The 22,031-nt window shown below is 36.7% G+C and overlaps 1 protein-coding gene and 1 long non-coding RNA gene across 7 annotated transcripts in view; one reads left to right on the top strand and one right to left on the bottom strand.

The window, feature by feature from the left end:
* Positions 1–22,031, top strand: part of ipo13b (importin 13b) — a 122,689-nt gene that overhangs the window by 11,421 nt on the left and 89,237 nt on the right. For 5 of the 6 annotated variants that reach the window (XR_015518914.1, XR_015518912.1, XR_015518913.1 and 2 more), the window contains exons 2-3: positions 9,265–9,390; positions 12,306–12,916. Coding sequence is in view for 2 of the 6 variants with exons in the window: in XM_087298730.1 (XP_087154856.1) it covers positions 9,265–9,390; positions 12,306–12,916 (737 nt within the window). In the remaining 4 variants the exon portion in view is untranslated. The remainder of the gene's footprint in view (positions 1–9,264; positions 9,391–12,305; positions 12,917–22,031) is intronic. The other variant, XM_087298731.1, reaches the window with a different exon arrangement.
* LOC147839481 (uncharacterized) lies at positions 159–8,671 on the bottom strand. The gene is made up of 4 exons (XR_015519185.1): positions 4,395–8,671; positions 2,920–3,026; positions 2,517–2,630; positions 159–1,268 (listed from the first exon to the last, which is right to left on the bottom strand). It is a non-coding gene; the product is annotated as an uncharacterized LOC147839481 (long non-coding RNA).

Here is a 22,031-nt window from a genome sequence, read left to right as displayed (position 1 = left end):
TACTATGTCTATTTTTCACTGTTGATTGTGATGCATTAAAGGGGACCTATTAAGTGTCTCTGGTGTCCAGAGTGTGTGTGTGAAGTTTCAGTTCAGAATACCACACAAATGTTTTATAACTCTCTGAAACGGAGCCTTTGATCCTTTTTGTGCTGTTAAACTTTAAACTGAAATGAGATTGTGCTATTTTTAAAAGAGGGCGGAGCTACAAATGCCTTTGTGTTAGTATAGCGGCAGATTCAGAAAGACTAATGTCCTATGCTAATGAGAGTGAGATCGTCACTAATAGGCGGGGCCTTTTCCCCCTCTGATGACACATACAAAGGGGGAATGTGTCTCAAAGTGTTTCTGCAGACTGTTTATCAAGTGCGATCATACAAATAAAAATAATACATGTTTACCATCAGAAGCTGATTGTATTCACCGACTGCTGCTACACAATTGTGTTCAAACCGCTTGTATAAGTGATTTCTAATAAAACTTTATCGAAAAGTGCTATTTTTTATTGTACTTAATCGTTCTTTTGCTGTTTAATATGTTTTAAAATATTTTCTCTGAACAATATGCAATACTCCAAGCATTTTTGGTTGTCATACACGTTAAAGTAACCTTTTTTTTGCAGCTTAGGTCAATGTTGTGATAATACCATGTATTGTGATAAATGCTTCTGCAATGAATCGCAATAAGAAAGTTGAATAATATAGGAAATATCGGGTGCTTTGTAATTATTTACCTCAGAATGAAAGTGATTCTCAAAACCCACCAATTATGAGATTTAATATTCACAGACACATGGCTGATGATGTCAGAACAACCGCTACTGATTGCTCCAGATGGGCTGTTGAACACGATCCCAAAAATCTTCAAATGTTTGGCTTCACATGTGTTTTGCAGTCAGAGTGAACAGGTTTAAATGGTCCACCGGGAAATAAGTCATGCTTATAATCTTGCCTGTAAAATTGCTTTCTGTGTTGGGTTAGTGCTGTGGTATACATCCATCCATCCATCCATCCTATCCTATCCATCGATCCATATATCCTATCCTATTCATCCATCCATATATCCTATCCATATATTATATCCATCCATCCATCCATACATATATCCCATCAATCCATCCATCCATCCATCCATCCATATATCCTATCCATCTATCCTATCCATCTATCCATCCATCCATCCGTCCATCAATCACAATTTTGTCCATCCATCTGTCCATCCATCCATCAGGGTCCCCGCGGGGTCTTAAAGTCTTAAATTAAAAAAATCTAAATTTATGGCTTTAAAAAGTCTTAAATTTGCTGTTCTAGGTCTTAAATATTTTTGCACAGGTCTTATTTTTGCGATGTCCATGTAACACTACATCTAATGCTCATTTAAATAATTTTTGTTGTTGTTGCTAGGTTTTTGGGGTGTTGTAGTTCTTTATTTCACTAGTCCAATTGTAATTTGCGGTATTACAACTACAAAAAGGTCAACTTGCAATAGCCAATCAGCTTTCTGATATTAAACTCAGTGCGCGCTGCGAATGTGACATCATCGCTGTGTTTGAGGAAGTTCGCTTTGAGTGCGCGCGACAGGATTTCGGCTGGCAGAGTATGCCGTTATTTCACTGACAAATGTCGCAAGCGCAGTTTTATAAGTCGGGAGCGATGTAATACGAGAGAGCGAATATCTGCTCACGCGCCGGTTTCCTCTGTTCAGGGACAAAACTTGCTAGCTCTCAAAACACTGGCAGCTCACGTGCGAATGATCTGCTCTCGCTCCGTCGGACTCCTTTCGTGCTTTTGCTCTCCAGAAATACTTCAGCATACTGTAGTATTAAGAATAGTGAACTAATAAAATAAAATACGGTGTAGTTTTACTACAGTAAAGTGTGTTGAATTGTAGAAAAATATACCCTATATTGTAATAAAAAACTAAACCACTGGGTAGTTTGTTTTTAATACACTTGTTGTGTTACCATAGCAACTATAGTATTACCATAACAGAATAATTGAACAGTTACATTTCTGCTTGCCAGAATGACCAATAATTATTGGCTAGAAATTGCAACAGCCATGGGAAAGCAGGAAAGTTTTTGTAAAACTTTGAAAAAACCTGAGGGATAAGTTTGTTAAAACAACAAAAAAGAGGCCCCTAAAAACATCTTCAATGATAATGATTTTCTTTTTGTTCGTCTGATTTTACTTTCTGTTTTTTTGGACCGACCCCTGTCATTTAAAAAAATATATATCTCAATGGTCGAACGTGTCAAGTATAAAAGCCTTAATCTGTTTCTTGAGTTGTGCGATGTGGTGCCAGGTGAAAGTATAAATCTGCATTAAGATGTTTGTTTTTTTCTGTAGTTCAATGGTGCATTTAACCTGACTTTAGTACTGCTCAATTTAAATAACTTTATTTTACCCCAAATTTTGTGCTTTTACATTTTCTCCCACATTTTTGATATTGCAATATAGGTCTTAAATTTAATACTTAATGGTCCTAAAAAGGTTGTAAAAGGTCTTTAATTTGACATTATGATATCTGCAAAGACCCTGTCCATCCATCCATCCATCCATCCATCCATCCATCTATCCATCAATCAGTCATCAATTCAGTCCGTCCGTCTATCCATTCATCCATCGAAGCTGAAATGCATGGTTTTAGACCACAATTGTTCATTAGCATGGTGTAGGGCCTCCTTTTGTGGCATCGATGTGCTTGGGAATGACAGATACAAGTCCTGCACAGTGGCCAGAGGGATTTTGAGCTATTCTTCTCGCAGAATAGTGGCCAGGTCACTGCATGATGCTGGAGAATCTTGACTCGCTCCTCCGAAACACCTCAAAGTGGCTCAATAATGTTTAGATCTGGTGACTGTGTAGGCCATGGGAGACGTTCACCTTAATTTTCATGTGCATATCAAACTACTGTCACCAGTCCTGCTGTGTGATTTGGTGCTTTATCATCCAGATACACAGCACCGCATTTGGGATACAATGTTTAAACCATGTGTTTGTCAAACCACTCTGTCACCATTCCTGCTGTGTAGGGTTGTAAGGGTATGAATTTTTTACGGTATGATAATCGTCTAAAACAATACCACGGTTTGACGGTTTCGCGGTATACGGTATTAAATAGTAATTCTCATAGCAAAGACCCTGAAAAGAATAAGAACACGTTTTCTGACTGAACAAAGGTTTTATTTCAACAAACTTTTGAAAGAACCATTTTAATAGAACTATAGAAGTCTTTTATAAAAATAAACTGAAAAATCTCCCATTTTAATAAATTAAATTAGAAGGAATAAACAAGCAAGGTCTTTTAAGATTAGAAAAAAATAAACTTAAACTGTCCTTCCTTATAAGCAGGATAAATGGGAGACCAAAAGTGCAATACCAAGTTTATGGCTGTAAACATGTATTTAAAGCGTTGTTTTTTTCAGTCTAGGTTGTGATGAAGAAATGTAAGCATGTTGAGATTTTCAGGACTTAATCTTGACCGCTGAGGTGAGAGAATGTGTCCACTTGTACAATGAACAAATAAAAAAATAATAGATAATGTGTCAAAGTCCAAATAAACATGGTGCAAATCCTCAGTAAAAAAATAGATATAAATATTTACTATACTATAAATAGTTACATAACGAAACTAGATTCAATATGGAACATCCTTAGGTTTTATGTGCCAGCATGGATATGGTTGTCTGTGGATATGGATTTGGATGTGGTTGTATGCAATGCAGACAAACAGCTGCACCTTCATTTGTGTCTTTTGAAAACAGCAAGAGCAGCAGTTCGTCTTTGCTGTGTCACTGTTTTGTCATGTTTCTGTGCTGCTGTGCATGCAAAAGTACTTAGTATGAGAATTATTTCATGCAAAACTTTTTTTTTTTTGCGTTTTATTTAGCCGCGCAGAAATGTATGCCTTTCTCTCATTCCGTGTTGTTCAAAAAGCTCATTGTTGGTCCACAAACAAAAGCGAAACCTATGCTTATTGGTTGTGATATAGCGAGTTTGAACCAATCTGGGCATGGAGGAGGGACAATGCATCAATGTATCATGTCTGGTTTGTCCGGAGACACAGTGACGAGCGTTTCTTTGTCAAATCAGCGTGGTCAAATTTAGATGACGTAACCGCACTGATTCCGGAGCCTCTGAAAGTCCGCGAATGGTATGTGATACAGCACCGGGAAGCTGATTCTCTTCTTTATGCCAATCTTTGAATTGTATGAATCGGATCAGCGGATCAAAAGTTATTAAACATTTAAGAGCAATACTTATTTTTAGCCGCGGGCGGCTGTCTCGGTCTTTAAGGGTTAAAACCGTTGATATGCAATTGTTCATGGTATGATAATCGTGCACGTTCAAATCGTGGTAAACCGTCATACCGGTATATTGTTACAACCCTACTGCTGTGTGTATTGGTGGATTTTCATCCATATATGTGGCACTGCCTTCAGGATACAATATTTGAACCATTGGGTGCACATGGTCCTACAGAATGCTTTGGTAGTCCATCTAGCACAAATACTAGACCTAGGGAATGCCATGATATTGCAGCTCAAACCATCTGATTCACCCCCATGCATCACTCTGAGCAACAACAGTGATTCGCATCTTTGGGGCTTCTCCACACCATAACTCTCTTGGATGTGGGAAAGACAGTGAAGTTGGACTCATCAGAGAACAATACATGTTGCACATTGTCCATAGCTCAAGATCTTCGCTGCTGGCACCATTGAAACCAACGTTTGTTGTTGGCACAAGTGACCAAAGGTGTGTCTACAGCAGTCCGGCCAAGTATATTGACCCTGTGGAGCTCCCGGCGAAACAGGATCTCTATCTATCATTGATTCTAGAATTGCAGTTACATTTTGCATCTTGCATATAAACCTATTGTTATCAAAATTAAAACTTTTATGAAAAATTTTGAATAGCAACACACTTTACATCAAGTTATCTCTACCAATGTGCATTTAGGGACGTTATGTCTGTAAAATATAAATTTAAAGACTCCCACTATAGCTATATTTGACTGTCTCTGCTTCCTGAATTATACCGATTAGGGATGTCCTGATCCGATATTGATATCGGAAATTCGTCCGATTTCAGTCCAAAAAACTATATCGGACTGTGTTAAAAATCTCCGATATAAGCAGTCCTATACGCTCTAAACTCCATTACAGCCAGCAGCGTCCAGAGCCAGCGTGCAAAGCCCACGTGATCACAACACTACTTGCTAGCAAAGTCTCTAAGATTTAACATGCTCTTCACACTAAGTTATGGTGTAATACAATACAAATCTATTGTGACGGTAGCACACGCTGACGCTAGCAACAACGGCACATCTCTAACGTTACTGGTTTATTTACTTCACGTCAAGAGGTCTCTACATTATTTTGTATAACATTACGCTGCTAAGCAACATAAGGCACCGAATGGCGACGGTAGCACACATCATGCGAGCCTCAATTCGGTCATGGCATATCGTGGTTCATTCAGTTTGATACCTTATTCAACACCAGCGCTTCCCACACATTAGACTTTACCTCAGCGGCCCGGTTCTGTGTGCGTGAGAAAAGTCTCCGCCACAGACTCGCCATATGCTGATGGTAAAAAATAAATAACTGAAGTGACCTTTAATTACTATTTTGCACTTTGAAAATGTATTTTTGTTTATTCAATTAGGATATTTTTCAGGATCTTCATATTTATTCTTAAAGGTTCTCATTTATGCAACCAATAGTTAATAAACTGGTTGTTTTTTTTCCATACTTACGGTTGCTGACTTTTGTTCTCAGATTGATCTAGCCGTTTATACATTCGACTCAACGAAATAGGTAAAACTAAAGTATTCATAATTTGTGCTGATATCGGATTAATATCGGTATCGGTTCGTACTGAACGTGACTATATCGGTATCGTATCGGAAGTTAAAATGTTGTATCGGGACATCCCTAATACTGATAAACCTGTCAGGCTTTATTCAATGATAACAACCTCCTGAATGTACTTCATCACTTGCGTATTACTCAAATGGTTAGTATTAAAACACCCTTAATAAGCAGTTATACTCCTTAATGTAGCAGACTTTACACTCAGAGGGAAATGCAGACAGTGCTTGCAGCGTAGAAGCTCATAAGAGTCAGAATAAACGAGCGATTAATAGACGTCTGAGTAAAATGGATCATACAGAATGAGGGAAACTCTCACACACACTCACAGACAGGATGGGATGCGGTAACCATCATGTCAATGGACCGAAGTCATTCAGCGCTGGTCTTTAAGAATGAGTTTGTGCAGAAGAGACAGTTGCCATAGAAACTCATTTCAAAAGATACATCCGTGTGCAGTTGTACCATGTTTATTTTTATCCCGGCTTGCTTTGTGCAAAGGGTTTACGGCTGATGCCTCTCAGATCTGACCACACACAGTTGGGTTCGAATTGTCACCTGGTTTACTCTGACAGATGGGGGTTTCTCACAGGGGGGTTTTAATATATCTGACACACATAAGTATAATTTCTTTATATATATTTTTTGGTCTTGTATGATTAAAGTGTTTAGACTAAATCATAAAAACAATTTGTTAACTGTATTTACTTAGTATTTATTTAGTATTTGTCTGTGTATTTACTAGAGATAGATATAAATAGATATATTTATATATTGGTAGCTCATTTCACTCATACAGACCTTTCCGGAAAATTACTAACAATTTAAAAAAGAAAGGTTGTATGTGTGAACAGGCTCTTTCTGAAAATACCTGTAAATTCGTTCGGGCTATTTTCCGGAAAGAGAAGTTAATTTAATTTTAATTTGCCGTAATGCTGCGCTGTGTGAACGCAAAAGGAGGATTGTCGTAAAGAGCGCGTTCACGCTTGGAATGCGCTGGCGTGAGACGTCTACTCCAGCCAATCAGAGCATTCAAACGCATTCATGTCCGCGCTGTTCATGAAAACAAAAGCTTTTGAATATTTTTTTCCAGACACGTTTAGCTGTTAGATGTTAGTCAGATAAAATTTCTATGCTCCTTCTTAATGCCAATTGTGTAAATAATGATCGATACAATGCTTATGGTAAACCACTGTTTGTTTACCTTCAAGCTCTAATTCAGATGCTTGACGCATGTGCACGTCAAGCAGCAAGTGAGCGCCAGCACACACACGCATATTATGAACATCTCGACATGCGAAAGTCTTTCTCTATATGTTTTCATCGGAGTTGTTCACAATACTGATCATCCACAGAGTTTGTGATGTAGTCAAATGTTTACAAACACAAGCGCAGCCATTTAGAGCTCATTTCTGGTTAATGATGTCAGAATTTACCGGTAGTTTGGAATGGATGTGTGAATGCTCTTTTTCCAGGAAAAATTCCGGAACGTTCTTGCCTGTGTGAACAGCCCTTTTTTTTATTAACGGTAAAGTTGTTCCGGAAATCTTTAGGATATTTACCGGTGTCACTGTGTGAAAGGAGCTATAGGTGTTTTAGTCATCGTTTTAGTTTTAGTTAATAATGTAAATGTATCAGTGATTTTATTTTATTTTGTTCTCATTTATACAAACATTTATAAAACAGAATAAATAACAAAAATATCTATTGAAATAGAAGAGTAACATTATTTCACACTGCTTTTTACATATAATCTTTTTTAAATCAAATAAATGCAGCATTTTTGTTCATTATGCATCTACTTTGTGTCATTCTTTTACTTATTATTATAATAACTTGACTTCTAGTTGGTCATTTGGTATCAGAAGTGGCGTATATGAAAGATAAAGGCCTCTAGATTAGCTTATTTTATCACAATAAAATATGATCATGCCTTGATTTTTAATGATTTAATTAAGACAGTAAGGTCTGACTTTGCTTAGACAAAAGTCTTGTGATGAACAGAAATAATGTCCAGTATAGAATCTAAAGTCATGCTGCAGTGGAAACAGAATGAATATTGTGTCTGACTCCATCATGAGCTTGGAGGACTGCATCCATACATCTCTGCAATGACTCAAATCACCGATTAATAAAGTCATCTGGAATGGCAAAGGAAGCGTTCTTGCAGGACTCCCATCATCAAGATGCTCTGGATTCATCTTCAATGCAGCCTCCTTCATCTTACCCCACACATGCTCAATAATGTTCATATTTGGTGAGTGGGCTGGCCAATCCTGGAGCAGCTTGACCTTGTTTGCTTTCAGGAGCTTTGATGTGAAGGCTGAAGTATAAAAAGGAGCTCTATCCTGCTGAAGAATTCACCCTCTCCTGTGGTTTGTAATGTAATGGGCAGCACAAATGTCTTGATACCTCAGGCTGTTGATGTTGCCATCCGCTCTGCAGATCTCTCACTTGCCATTATACTGAATGTAACCGCAAACCATGAGTTTTCCTTCAGCAAACTTGACTGATATCAGTGAGACTCTTGCGTCTATGCTGGTTCCAGTAGGTCTTCTGCAGTATTTGTGATGATTGGGATGCAGTTCAACAGTTGATTCATAAGAAAAATCAACTAAAAGTCAAGTTATTATTTTTCTTACAACTGAAATCGACGACAAGCCTTGTGTCAGGTTGTGTACATATAAAATAAGGCAAGTTATTGGATAACAGTTGTTTGTTCTGTAGACGATCAAAACTAGTTTTTTTTCCCCTAAAGATGCTAATAATACCTTAAATACCTTTTAAATAGTTAAAAAAAAATTAAAACTGCCTTTTTTTTAAAAAAAAATGAATTACTGGAAATGTTGTGAACATACTCTTAGTCTATTAAACATCAATTGTAAAATATTGGAAAAACAATACAAGTTTCACAGGAGGGCTATTCATTTTGGCTTCAAAATTTGGCTTTGGCTGAATAAATGAATAAATAAATGTTGTTATTTTTGTTTAATAATACTTTTAAAATGAAATATTCATTTGTTTTTAAAATCCTGACGTTAGTTTGGAGACTACATATTTTGTGCCAAACGCTGATTATGTCCTCTTATTATTGAATAAATATTTAATAAAGCTGCATTTTTCTGCCCTCTAACTATATGAAATGCTTCAGCTGCGAAAATGAAGGTGCGGGTTACACGCGTCAGCAGCTGTGAGACCTGGAGAACCACTTTAACAGCACACGCTTTCATATACATGTCTTTTAAACTGGCCTGCAGGAACCCTGGGGTTAATAAAGCGTTATTAGTCTGTATCCATGTGCTCCGTAATGGGCAGAGAGCAATGTATCAGTGTCTAAAACCATCTCTGTGTTTGTGTGTGTGTGTGTGTGTGTGTCTTTCTCTCAGGCTCTGCATCAGCTCTATTATGATCCCAACATCGAGAATAAGAATCTGGCTCAGAAATGGCTGATGCAGGCTCAAGTGTCTCCTCAGGCCTGGCAGTTCTGTTGGGTTTTACTGAGACCAGACAAGGTAAGGACATCCCGTTCCCTCCGCTGATCTGTTATGGTATGTTTTCCATCTGCTCTTGTCTTTTTGCATGGCTGTTCCACACTGATCAGATGTCAGCTGTTGCGTTGCAGCCGTCAGCCTTGCATCAACTAATCTACATCTACATTTTTTTTCTAGAGCAACACTTTCTGTTTATATCGTTTCAGTTTGGGGAAAAGTAAATAATGTTTGGCCATTTTTATTTCCATTGTTACAAGAGTTTCATCATGATTTATAAATAGAGTTAATAATAATAATAATAATTCCTTACATTTATATAGTGCTTTTCTGGGCACTCAAAGCGCTTTACATAGTGGGGGGGATCTCCTCATCCACCACCAGTGTGCAGCATCCACCTGGATGACGCGACGGCAGCCATTTTGCGCCAGACCACACACCACACACCAGCTGATTGGTGGAGAGGAGACAGTGATGCAGCCAATTGAATATGGGGATGTTTAGGTGGCCATGATGGATGAAGGCCAGTGGGCAGATTTGGCCTGGATGCCGGGGTTAAACCCCTACTTTTTTCGAAGGACATCCTGGGATTTTTAACGACTACAGAGAGTCGGGACCTCGGTTTAACGTCTCATCCGAAAGACGGCGCTCACTGAGCAGTATAGCGTCCCCGTCACTATACTGGGGCATTAGGACCCACACAGACCGCAGGTTGGGCGCCCCCTGCTGGCCTCACTAACACCATTTCCGGCAGCAACCTAGCTTTCCCATGTGGTCTCCCATCCAGGTACTGACCAGGCGCAGCCCTGCTTAGCTTCAGTGGGCGACCATGTGAGAGTTGCAGAGAGCTAGCTGCTAGTTGGGTACCGTTTGGTTTTTTCTATACCGGTGCTAAATCGATACTTTTAAAACGATACCAGTGCCAAAACGGTGCCTGAATCCATACTTTTTAGCCACAAAATGATGGTGGATACCTCTACAAAAATATTTTATTTGACAAAATATTTTAAAAAATCATTTTAATAGAACAATATAATTACAGTTTAAAGTAAACATTGATTCATATTGTATTACATTAATACATTTCCTTTGATCATTTGTTGGTTAGCATGAATTTAAGATTTGTATTATGAAATTACATTAGCTTACTATTAACCTGTGAGGGGGGCGGGCAGGGGCCACGTACTTTTAGGAGCACATTTTAGCATATATATCACAAAATACTTAACATTATTGGAAGTGATTTGTTTTTATGCATCACTCTGCAGTCTTCATAAAAAAGATAATTAAACTCAAAATAATCTTCCTTGTTTATTTATTTGACAAGTAACGTTGTGCTGGTGCAGGAGAACATTTCTAACATTCAAGTACATCAAGGCACATTGTTGCACCTGTAAATTTTAACAGGCCTACAGTTGAAGTCAATTTATTTTGCCCTCCCATTCATTTAAAATAATGTTTCTGAAAATTTTTACAGTGTTTCCTAAAAAATAATTATTCTGGAGTCATAATAAGTCCTATTTCTTAATGTTTATTTCGTGCATTGATAATGACCAAAACACATTGAATGACAGTAAAAAGTAGCAATTTTACCCAATAAATGCGTTAATAATATCAACCGATTTATATTAAGGGTGTCACGATCCTCTAAATCCTCGATTCGATTACATTTTCGATTCTAAAGGCACGATTCGATTCAATTTTCGATTATGAATAATTAATTCATTAATGACCAATTAATTATTTGTAGCCTACCGTTTAAACTACCTGACCTGCATGGTCTTTGTTTTACCCATAAACAAATCATACAGTAAATGAAAAAAGGCAAGTTACACACATAATTACCACCTGTCAATCACTTTTTCAGCGGGACTCGTGAATAGGCAGTGATCTGTGTCGTTATAATGGCGTCGGTAAAAAAAGATGCACAACCAACAGAAACCAGCCAACAGTATCTGAGGTGTTCGCTAAAATGACTAAGTACAAGTGAGTGAAAGATTGAAGCAGTCCTCTGACTGTCCTCTACCACTTCTTATGTAAATATATAATGTTACATATAAATACAAACACATCAAAAAAGACATCATTTAATAATAATTCAATAAAGTGGTAAACTTGGTGCGCCGTGATCAATCCGGAAAACCAATCAAAAGCATTAGAATAGCACCACTTTAGTAAATAGCCTGTGCAGCAGGCATCGTGCTTAGGAAAAACAGGTAAAGCCACAGATTAATATTATTCAACCTATTTTATTTAATCCCATTTGTTTTCGTTAACATTTTCATATGTAAATGTAATTTAATTACTCTTTTTTTTCTCAGTAACTGTAACGAAATAATGGTACTTTTATTTTGTAATTAAATTACGTAACGCTGTTACATGTAACTAGTTACTCCCCAACACTGCTAATGGGCGGGGCTTTTCATCTCTGACGCCCCATTCACATGGGGATTCTGTGTCAACGCTTGACTCAAGGCGTGTCTGAAGTTAAAGCTAAAGCGATCGTCATAGAAGCGTCAGCCAATAAAATTCAGTCAGCAATAGGCCAAAGTCTAGCTAGTGTATTTGCATACAGTGATATGATTGGCTGACGCTTCCATCGGCGCTTGAAAAGTTGAGCTTGTCCCAACTTCTGCAGCGAGCAACGCCTCTGAAGCGGCGCCGATGGATCTACAATGCAGTTCGGCAACGCCTGACGTCACCCATTCAAAGTGAATGGGAAGCGTTGACGCTGACGCCCGTGTGAATGTGGCGTGATGACACACAAAGGGAGAATGTCAATCAAAGTGTTTTTGCAGACAGTTTTTATCAAGTCGGATTTTAAAACAATTAATTAAAGCATTTTTATCATTAAAAGCTGATTATATTTACAGAACTGTGTTTAATCTCCTTGTGAAATCGATTTTTAAATAATAATACGTCCTCTTTAATCTCCGCAGGTTCCAGAGATCCAGTACTTTGGCGCCAGTGCCCTTCACACCAAGATCTCCCGCTACTGGAGCGACATCCCGGCCGAGCAGTACGACTCCCTCAAATCCCAGCTCTTCTCTCAGATCGCCCGCTTCGCATCCGGCTCTAAGATCGTCTTGACCCGGTTGTGCGTGGCGCTGGCGTCCCTCGCCCTCAACATGATGCCTGAGGCCTGGCCGGGGGCTGTTTCTGAAATGGTGCGCATGTTTCAGGAGGACGGCGGTGACGTTGATGGACGCGCTCGCTGTTTGGCTTTACTGGAGTTGCTGACGGTTCTTCCAGAGGAGTTTCAGACCAGCCGGCTGCCGCAGTACCGCAAGGGGCAGGTGAGGGGCGCTCTGGGCAGCGAGTGGACGGCTGTGTACCCGCTCCTGCAGCAGTTACTACGGCAGCCGGACTCTCCGTCGCTGGTGAAGGCCCGTGTGCTCAAGTGTCTGTCCAGTTGGGTTCTGTTGGACGTCCCTTTGAACGAGAGCGAGGGCTTGGTGGAGGCCAGTTTTACGGCGCTGGCGGATCCGGAGCTGTTCGATACGGCGGTGGAGGCCATCGTCAACACCATCTCACAGCCAGACTCACAGAGGTCAGTCTTTAGCATTTACATTACATTTACGTTTTAGTCATTTACAGGCGCTTTTGTCCGAAGCGACTTACAATTGAGGAGGCATTCAACGGACTCGGAATTGATTATATTTTAGGGGTTGGTGTGGGGTGAGTTGAGGGAGAGATTGTTTGTTTGTTTGTTTTCATCCACAGGGGTTCAGGTGATCACAGATAAGAAGTTTTTGGTAACACTTTAGAGTAACTATCCTTTATAACTAGTTAATAGTCCATTAATAAACTGTTAGTTAACAAGTTATTAATGACTTGTTAAATAAAAGTTAATCGTTTATTAATTATTTATAACTGTGCCTTATAGATGGCTAATAGATAACTTACAAGCTGTTAGTTAACAAGTTCTAAATGACTCGTTAAGTGTATTTTAATGATTTATAACTATACCTAATAAATTAGTAATTGATCATGAAAAAGCGGTAAGTAAATTACTTAATAAAGACTTGTTAAGTATCAGTTAATGTTGTATAGATGTTATTGGGATGCTATTCTAAAGTTGCAGCTATTCTTCATTTATTAACTGTTATTAAATGAGGAATAGTTGCAACTTTAGAATTAAAGCTGCAAGCAGCGATGATAGGGACCTCGCACCCGGGCTCACCGCCGCCTGGTGGCCTCAGGATGAGAAAGAACAGCGAACAATAATTATTTAAGCCGATTAAAAAACCTGAGAAAATCACACATTTATGCCAAACTTCCTCCTGTCAGCAGGTGGCGCTATGACTGTGACTCAAGATTGGCATTTAGATGCCTTCAGTAGAGGAATCTTATCAACCATGGGAATTTTCAGGCATATCGGACATTGTTTGGCTGAGTTATATGTAACTTCCTGTTGCCAGCAGGTGGCGCTATGACTGTGACTCGATATTGGCATGTAGATGTCTTCAGGAGAGGATTTTAATCAACCATGCAAATTTTCAGGCAGGTGAGACATTGTGTGGCTGAGTTATAAGCCAAACTACCTTCTGCCAGCAGGTGGCGCTATGACTGACTCAATATTGTTATGTAAATGTGATACAATAAAGTTTGTGGGAGGAGTTTGTTACTCTGTAAATCATGTCATTTCCTGCGGCCAGCAGGTGGCGCTATAACTGTATCTGTATATTGGCATGTAAACGTGTTCAGGTCTGGACTCTTATCAAGCGTGTGAATTTTGAGGCAGATCGGATAATGCATGCCTGAGTTATAATGACTTCCTGTTTTGTGGCGAGTCAAAGTTTGCGAGGCCGCCACGGACACGCCCATTGACAAAAACTCTAAAGCTTCACAATTTAACATCGCCAAGGCCTTTAGATGACAAAACCCAATTTTGGTGTCGATCAGATAAAATCCCTAGGAGGAGTTTGTTAAAATACAACGCCTGGAAATGGCAAAAATGCCACTTTTTCGCCGCAGGAAGTTAAAAATATCCGACTTCCTGTTGGGTTTGAGATATGGCTCCAAGAGACTTTTTCGTATGTTTTGGCATGTTTGAGGTGTGTGCCAATTTTCGTGCATGTGCGTAATTCTTCCGTTTAATTTTTCTAGGTGGCGCTGTTGAGTCATTTTGCCACGCCCATTTCCGAAACCCATAACAAAAATACAATTTTTGCCACTTCTGAGGCATGTGCAAATGTTTTGTGAGTTTTCAGGCATGTTTAGCCCCTCAAAACCGCGATTCATTCCGCGGAAGAAGCATAATAAGAAACGGAGCAATTCTAATAGGGCCTTGCACCGTTTGGTGCTCGGTCCCTTATAACAGTAACTAACAGCTTGTAAGTTATCTATTAGCCATCTATAAGCCACAGTTATAAATAATTAACAAACTATTAACTTTTATTTAACAAGTCATTTGTAACTAGTTAACTAACAGTTTATTAATGGTCTGTTAACTAGTTATAACGGATAGTTACTCTAAAGTGTTACCGAGTTTTTTTACTTGTTGTTTGAATGATACCAGTGAATCTGCAGCTCAGCAGTGTGATGCTTTCATAACCAATGAAATGGAGTGTAAAAGCAATGTAATGTGAGGAGGGCTGGGTCGATAAATCAAGGATATTTTAATGCGCATTTTGTCAGTGAAGCCGGTTCTAGTACACCTCCTGTATGTGCGTTTAGATATCCTAATGTTGGCAGCTCAGCTGTATGAAAATATACTATTCAATAGAAAGCCAAAGGTAATGTTTACCAGCGGCGCCTGCAGCTGTACGGCTGTACGCACAGTGCGTACCTAGAGAGGGCTGGAATTAATGCTGCTTTTTATTTATTTATTTGTGACATAATTTATATTGATTATTAAACAGTATACACTACAGATGCCTGCTTTTCCTCTATCGTGCCAAATCGCTGCAGCGCTGCATTTGGTAGCACAAAAACTCGCTCTGAGCTGGGAGTGAACTTTACCAACAGCTACATGTACTGCTGATAGACTTTTTTTCTGCTGCGCATCGAATAAAGACACGCTTAACATCATCGATGTCCACAATACATCCTATATCCATAACACACGAACATGCTGACTCTTTGAACAACGAATAAATAGCGGCAAGCCAGACAACTTGTTTTGTAATTTAAGCCCTGAAGGACGGTTACGGCGTGTTGTGATGTTGTCCGTCACCGAAGAAAGTCAAATCTTTCTTTCCTGTTTTGACTTTTGTTTGAAAGCTTTAGTGGCACTGTAGCGAGCTAGCTGTAGTTTTTACTCAAAAATAAATAAATTAATAATAATAAAATGTTTTATAAAACTAAAATGAGCAATTTTCCCAATTTTTTATGATTCATTATAAGTTGGACATTTATGGGGCATGTAACATGTTTCTGTCTTTTTTAAAATTTATTTATTTTTTTGTTCTCTGTGATCTTCAATACTGGGTAGCTACGCAAAATATTTTCTTAAATGTCAAGCAGGAATTTGACTATAGCTTTAATTATGAAGACAATAAATATTAAAAGTAACAAAAATAAAATGATAAAAATACAAATATATAAAAAGAGCAGAATTTTGTGAATGAATACTGAAATTACAGCCATCGGAAGGGGGCGGGGCGGTGCTGGATTTGTGCATACCTTGGAATAAAATCACAGAAATGGCCAGTGAGAAAATGTCTGAGAAAGATTTTTTTTTTTTGTGTCATTTACAACATGGTTAAATCTCGTCTTTCAAATCATATTTCACTAAAAATCAAAATAGCTACAAAAAAGGTCATAAAATAGTATTTTTGATTGGGTGGAAGAAAGAAAAATGTATTTTTGTGTTTAGGGTTAAAATATGTTAATATGTTTTTGTGCTTTTATCTAATGCTGAGATTATTTTATTTTTTATCAGTTCAAATTTACATAAAATTGTAAATTTCTCATCTCATTATTTTTACATTATTAATTTTACATAATTTTTACATTAACACTTGTAGTGTTTATAATAAATATTTTACTTTAGTAGTCTAATGAGCATCAGAAAACTAAACAGTCCAATTATTATTTTGATTGAACAACAAGAGTGTTCTCTGTCAGCACAAAATATTAATAAACCTCAAATCTGAACATTTAAGAAAGTAAAAGGGAGATTTGTATATTATGCACACCAATAGTTTAAATTCTTTTTAAATGTTCTCATCTACATTAATTGTTGTTTACATCATTTTACAGTAATACTGTAGTGTAAATGGTAATTAATTTACTTTAATACAGTCCAATGAGCATCAGAAAACAATACAGTTCAGTTATTATTTTATAATTGAACAACAGCAGTGTTCCCTGTCAAAATAAAACATTAATAATCCTCAAATCTGAACATTTTAAGAAAGTAAAAGGGAGATTTTTATGCACAATTAATGACCAGAATTATTATTTTTCTGCACACCAATAGTTTTACCATTACGTTGTTAATTTTACATCATTTTACATTAATACTGTAGTGTGAATGATAATTATTGTACTTTCATACAGTCTAATGAGCATCAGAAAAAAAACAGGCCAGTTTTATATTTTATAATTGAACAACAACAGTTCTCTCTCAGTACAAAATATTAATAAACCTCAAATCTGAACATTTAAGTAATAAAAAGGAAGATTTTGTGCACAATTATTGGCCAGAAATATTATTATTATGCACACAAATGGTAATTTTCTCACCTCATCTACATTATTTAATAGTTTTACATCATTTTACATTATTACTGTGGTGTGTGGGTGGTAATTATTGTACTTTAATAAAGCCTAATCAGCATAAGAAAAAAATACAGTCCATTTTATTTTAAACAACTACAGTGTTCCCTGTCAGTACAAAATATCAATAAACCTCAAATCTGAACATTTAAGAAAATAAAAGTTTTTTGGTGTGCAATTATTGAATATTATGTAAATAAAATGAATATTATGCAAACCAATAGATCAAATTCTGTTTTAATTTTCTCATCTACATTAATTGTTGTTTACATCATTTTACAGTAATACTGTAGTGTAAATGGTAATTAATTTACTTAAATACAGTCCAATGAGCATAAAAAAATAAAATAAAAAACAGTCCAGTTATTATTTTATAATTGAACAACAGCAGTGTTCCCTGTCAAAATAAAACATTAATAAAGCTCAAATCTGAACACTTAAGCAAGTAAAAGGGACATTTAATGCACAATTATTGACCAGAATTATTATTTTTACCATTTATGTTATTAATTTTACATAATTTTACATTAATACTGTGGTGTGAATGATAATTAGTGTACTTTAATGCAGTCTAATGAGCATCAGAAAACTAAAAAGTCCAATTATTTTTTTTATTGAACAACAAGAGTGTTCTCTGTCAGCACAAAATATTAATAAACCTCAAATCTGAACATTTAAAAAAAGTAAAAGGGAGATTTGGTGCACAATTATTTGCCAGATTTATTATTATTATGCAGAACGATAGATTAAAATTTACATCATTTTACATTAATGCTGTAGTGTAAATGGTAATTATTTTACTTTTATACAGTCTAAAGAGCATCAGAAAATGAAAATATAGTTATTTTTTTTATTTTAAACAACTACAGTGTTCCCTGTCAAAACTAAATATTAATAAACCTCAAATCTATACATTTAAGAAGGTAAAAGGGAGATTTGGTGCGCAATTATTGGCCAGAATTATTATTATTATGCACACCAATTGTAATTTTCTCATCGCATCTACATTGATTATTAAATTTGCATCTTTTTACATGAATACTGTAGTGTAAATGGTTATTGTACTTTGATACAGTCTAAAGAGCATCAGAAAAAAACAGTCCAGTTATTGTTTTTTAATTGAGCAACAACAGTTCTCTGTCAAAATAAAACATTACTAAACCTCAAATCTGAACATTTAAGAAAGTAAAAGGGAGATTTGGTGCACAATTATTGGCCAGAATTATAATTATGCGCACCGATAGTTATGCAAATTGATTTTGTTTAATCTCATTTACATTAATTATTAATTTTACATAGTTTTACATGAATACTGTAGTGTGTACGGTAATTCTTTTACATTAATAAAGTCTAATAAGCATCAGAAAAAACATCTGAAAATTTAATAAAAATCTGAACATTTAAGAAATAAAAAGGGAGATTTGGTGTGCAGTTATTGGCCAGAATAGTTATGAAAAATGTTTAATTTTCTTGTCTACATTAGTTTTTCGCAGCTATTGCATTTAACCAATATTGACCTTCACCTTCCTGAACAATAAGAAAAGAAATCAATGTGTTCAGCAAGTGATGGAAGGGGTGAGAGAAATGGTGTGATGGAGAGCAAGCACAGGTGAGATGAAAGTGTCAGAGAGAGAGAGAGAGAGAGAGAGAGAGAGATACTTAGAAGAAGAAAGACAGAAACAAAGGCAAACTGAAACACAGTGTCATCAGTGAGAGAAAGGGGGGTTTGGGTGGCGACGGCGGCAGGTTTATTTCAAGGATGGCTGGCGTTTCCATGGAGACAGAGCGAGCCAGCAATGTCTTCCGCTCTGATTGGTTCAGCCCAACCCCCCCGGCCGCTGAAGCAGGACCTCTAGAGGTGAACACATCCTCCATTGAGGTTAAAGCGCTGATGGAGACAGACAGCGGTCTAATGCTGCAGGTTAACAGTGTCAACAGGTGTCTTTTCACCTCGCAGAGCATGAAGGAGATGATTAGGAAAGTGACCTTTAGGGGAGTTTAGATTTTTCAGGGAAAGTTAGTGCACTTTTTTTGTTGTTTTGTTTGCGCTGAGATTGTTTAGTGTTGCTTCCTGGGTGTCCGCAGGGTCTTAAATTACACAAACAAAAACATCTTAAAGGGGACCTGTTATACCCCTTTTTACAGGATCTACACTACCTGACAAAAGTCTTGTCACCTATCCAAGTTTTAGGAGCAGCAAATAATAACTTGACTTCTAGTTGATCATTTGGTATCAGAATTGGCTTATATGAAAGATAAAGGGCTCTAGATTACACTTATTTCACCAAAATAAAATATGATCATGCCTTGATTTTTATTGATTTAAATTGGACAGTAAGGTCTGACTTTGCTTAGACAAATGATTTGTGATGAACAGAAATAATGTCCAGAATAGAATATAAAGTCATGCTGCAGTGGAAACAGAATGAATATTGTGTCTGACTCCATCATGAGCTTGGAGGACTGCATCCATACATCTCTGCAATGACTCAAATCACTGATTAATAAAATCATCTGGAATGACAAAGAAAGCGTTCTTGCAGGACTCCCAGAGTTCATCAAGATACTTTGGATTCATCTTCAATGCCTCCTCCTTCATCTTACCCCAGACATGCTCAATAATGTTTAGTCTGGTGAGTGGGCTGGCCAATTCTGGAGCAGCTTGACCTTCTTTGCTGTCAGGAGCTTTGATGTGGAGGCTGAAGTATGAGGAGGAGCGCTATCCTGCTGGAGAATTTGCCCTCTTCTGTGGTTTGTAATAGGGCTGTGCAATTAATCGAAAATCTGATTTCGATTTTGGCTTCTAACGATAAAGAAAAACCATTAATTGACAGGGTTCCTATGGGTGCTGGAAATCCTGGAAAATGCTTGATTTTTAATATAGTGTTTTCAAGGTTAAAAAAAGTGCTTGGATTTTGAACAAAGTGCTTAAACCTGCTTGAATTTAAAATTGCATTGCTTTCATAATAATTGGTTATCTGATGGAGTAGTTTTCCTTTAAGCTAAAAATTTATTTTGCACATAATCAAAACCTAAAGTAATATTGACAATAATAAAAAGTAATATTGATGAAAGCTTACAAACTGTCGTTTCCATATTTGGTGACGGATTTTCACAACAATTGACATAGGAACAGTTTATTAGTTTGCAGCAGGAATATTCTCTGACTCTTAAGGATTTAATTTGTTACATTAACTTTGAATAGCAGTGGACATGAAATATTACGAACAAGAAATCAACTTCAGGTAGAAAGAGAACAAACTTTAAAAGATACTTCATTCAATAACTGAACTTTCTAAAAAAAAAAAAAAAAAAAAAATATATATATATATATATATATATATATATATATATATATATATATATATATATATATATATATATATATATATATATATATATATATATATATATATATATTTTCTGTTTTTGGGTGAACTATCCCAATAAGTCTATGCTCCAAAATATTCAACAATTTAAGTTGAAATGTCATATTGTGTTTTTTTTAAAAAGCACAATAGATTTAAATGTGAATATGTAAATACAACATATATAAACATATTATACCATGGTTGTTAGGTGCTGAAAAAAAACAAAAATGCACATTGAAAGTGCTTGAAAAGTGCTGGAATTTGAAGTTTGAAAAGGTGTAAGATCCCCGAATCGAGATAAATGATTATTCCATTACTTACCGCCATTTGTTAAGAGCAACAATTTAAACATTTGTTGCTCTTAAAAGCGCGAACTTAAACCGCATGCTCCTGTGTGTGTGTGTGTGTGTGTGTGTGTGTGTGTGTGTGTGTGTGTGTGTGTGTGTGTGTGTGTGTGTGTGTGTGTGTGTGTGTGTGTGTGTGTGTGTGTGTGTGTGTGTGGCGCACAGTCAGAAGCATGCGGTCAGCGTTCTGTCTTATTCGCACAATGTGACGAGCAGAGCGCACACGCAACTAAAGTCATTACGTGAGCTTTAATAGGTGTTAAAACGAGGTGTTTAGTGATTATTCATATTAACCCTCATTTGTATAATAAACAAACGACTTGAGGATCTAAAGAAACGTGAAAGCAAAACTATTGAAGTGACAGCGCACTATTCCTGCTGCCGTCTGTTTCGATCAGTATTAATCAAATAACAAAAGGAGAAAATCTCTCGCTGCCCTTGACTGAAGGACTTTTGTAGCCAAAGTGTTTTTCTTACAGTGAAGATGCTTAAAGCAGTTTGTTTCATATTTTTATTCTATTGTATTTATTTCTCTTTCCTTTGCAGGGAGGAAAATAACTGCGTACAGTTGAGATCAGAATTATTAGCCATCCTGAATATTAGCAACCTTTTTCCCCCAATTTCTGTTTCATGGAAAGAAGATTTTTTTTCAACACATTTCTGAACATAATAGTTTTAATAACTCATTTCTAATAACTGATTTATTTTATCTTTGCTATGATGACAGCACATAATATTTGACTAGATATTTTTCAAAATACAAGCCTTCAGATTCAAAGTGCGATTCAAAGGCTTAATTAGGGTAATTAGGCAGGTCATTGTATAACAGTAGTTTCTTCTGCAGACAATCAAAAATATTTATTGTCTAAAAGGGCTAATATTATTGACCTTAAAATGGGTTTCAAAATATTTAAACCTGCTTTTATTCTAGCCGAAATGAAAAAAATAAGACTTTCTCCAGAAGAAAAAATATTATAGGAAATACTGTGAAAAATTCCTTGCTCTGTCAAACATCATTTGGGAAATATTTATTTAAAAAAAAATCTAAGGAGCGCTAATAATTTTGAGTTCAACAGTAATCGCTTTAATTATTTGTGATTACTATTATGACTAAAATAATTGTGATTATGATTTTTCCCAAAATGGAGCAGCCCTTTGTATTGTAATGAGCAGCACAATTGTCTTGATACCTACCTCAGGCTGTTGATGTTGCCATCCACTCTGC

The sequence above is a fragment of the Danio rerio genome, chromosome 20 (genome assembly GCF_052040795.2).
Source record: "Danio rerio strain M-AB ecotype USA chromosome 20, GRCz13ab, whole genome shotgun sequence".
Lineage (NCBI taxonomy): Eukaryota > Metazoa > Chordata > Actinopteri > Cypriniformes > Danionidae > Danio > Danio rerio.
Note: the sequence above shows the minus strand (reverse complement) of the source record. Positions and strands in the feature narration are given on the sequence as shown.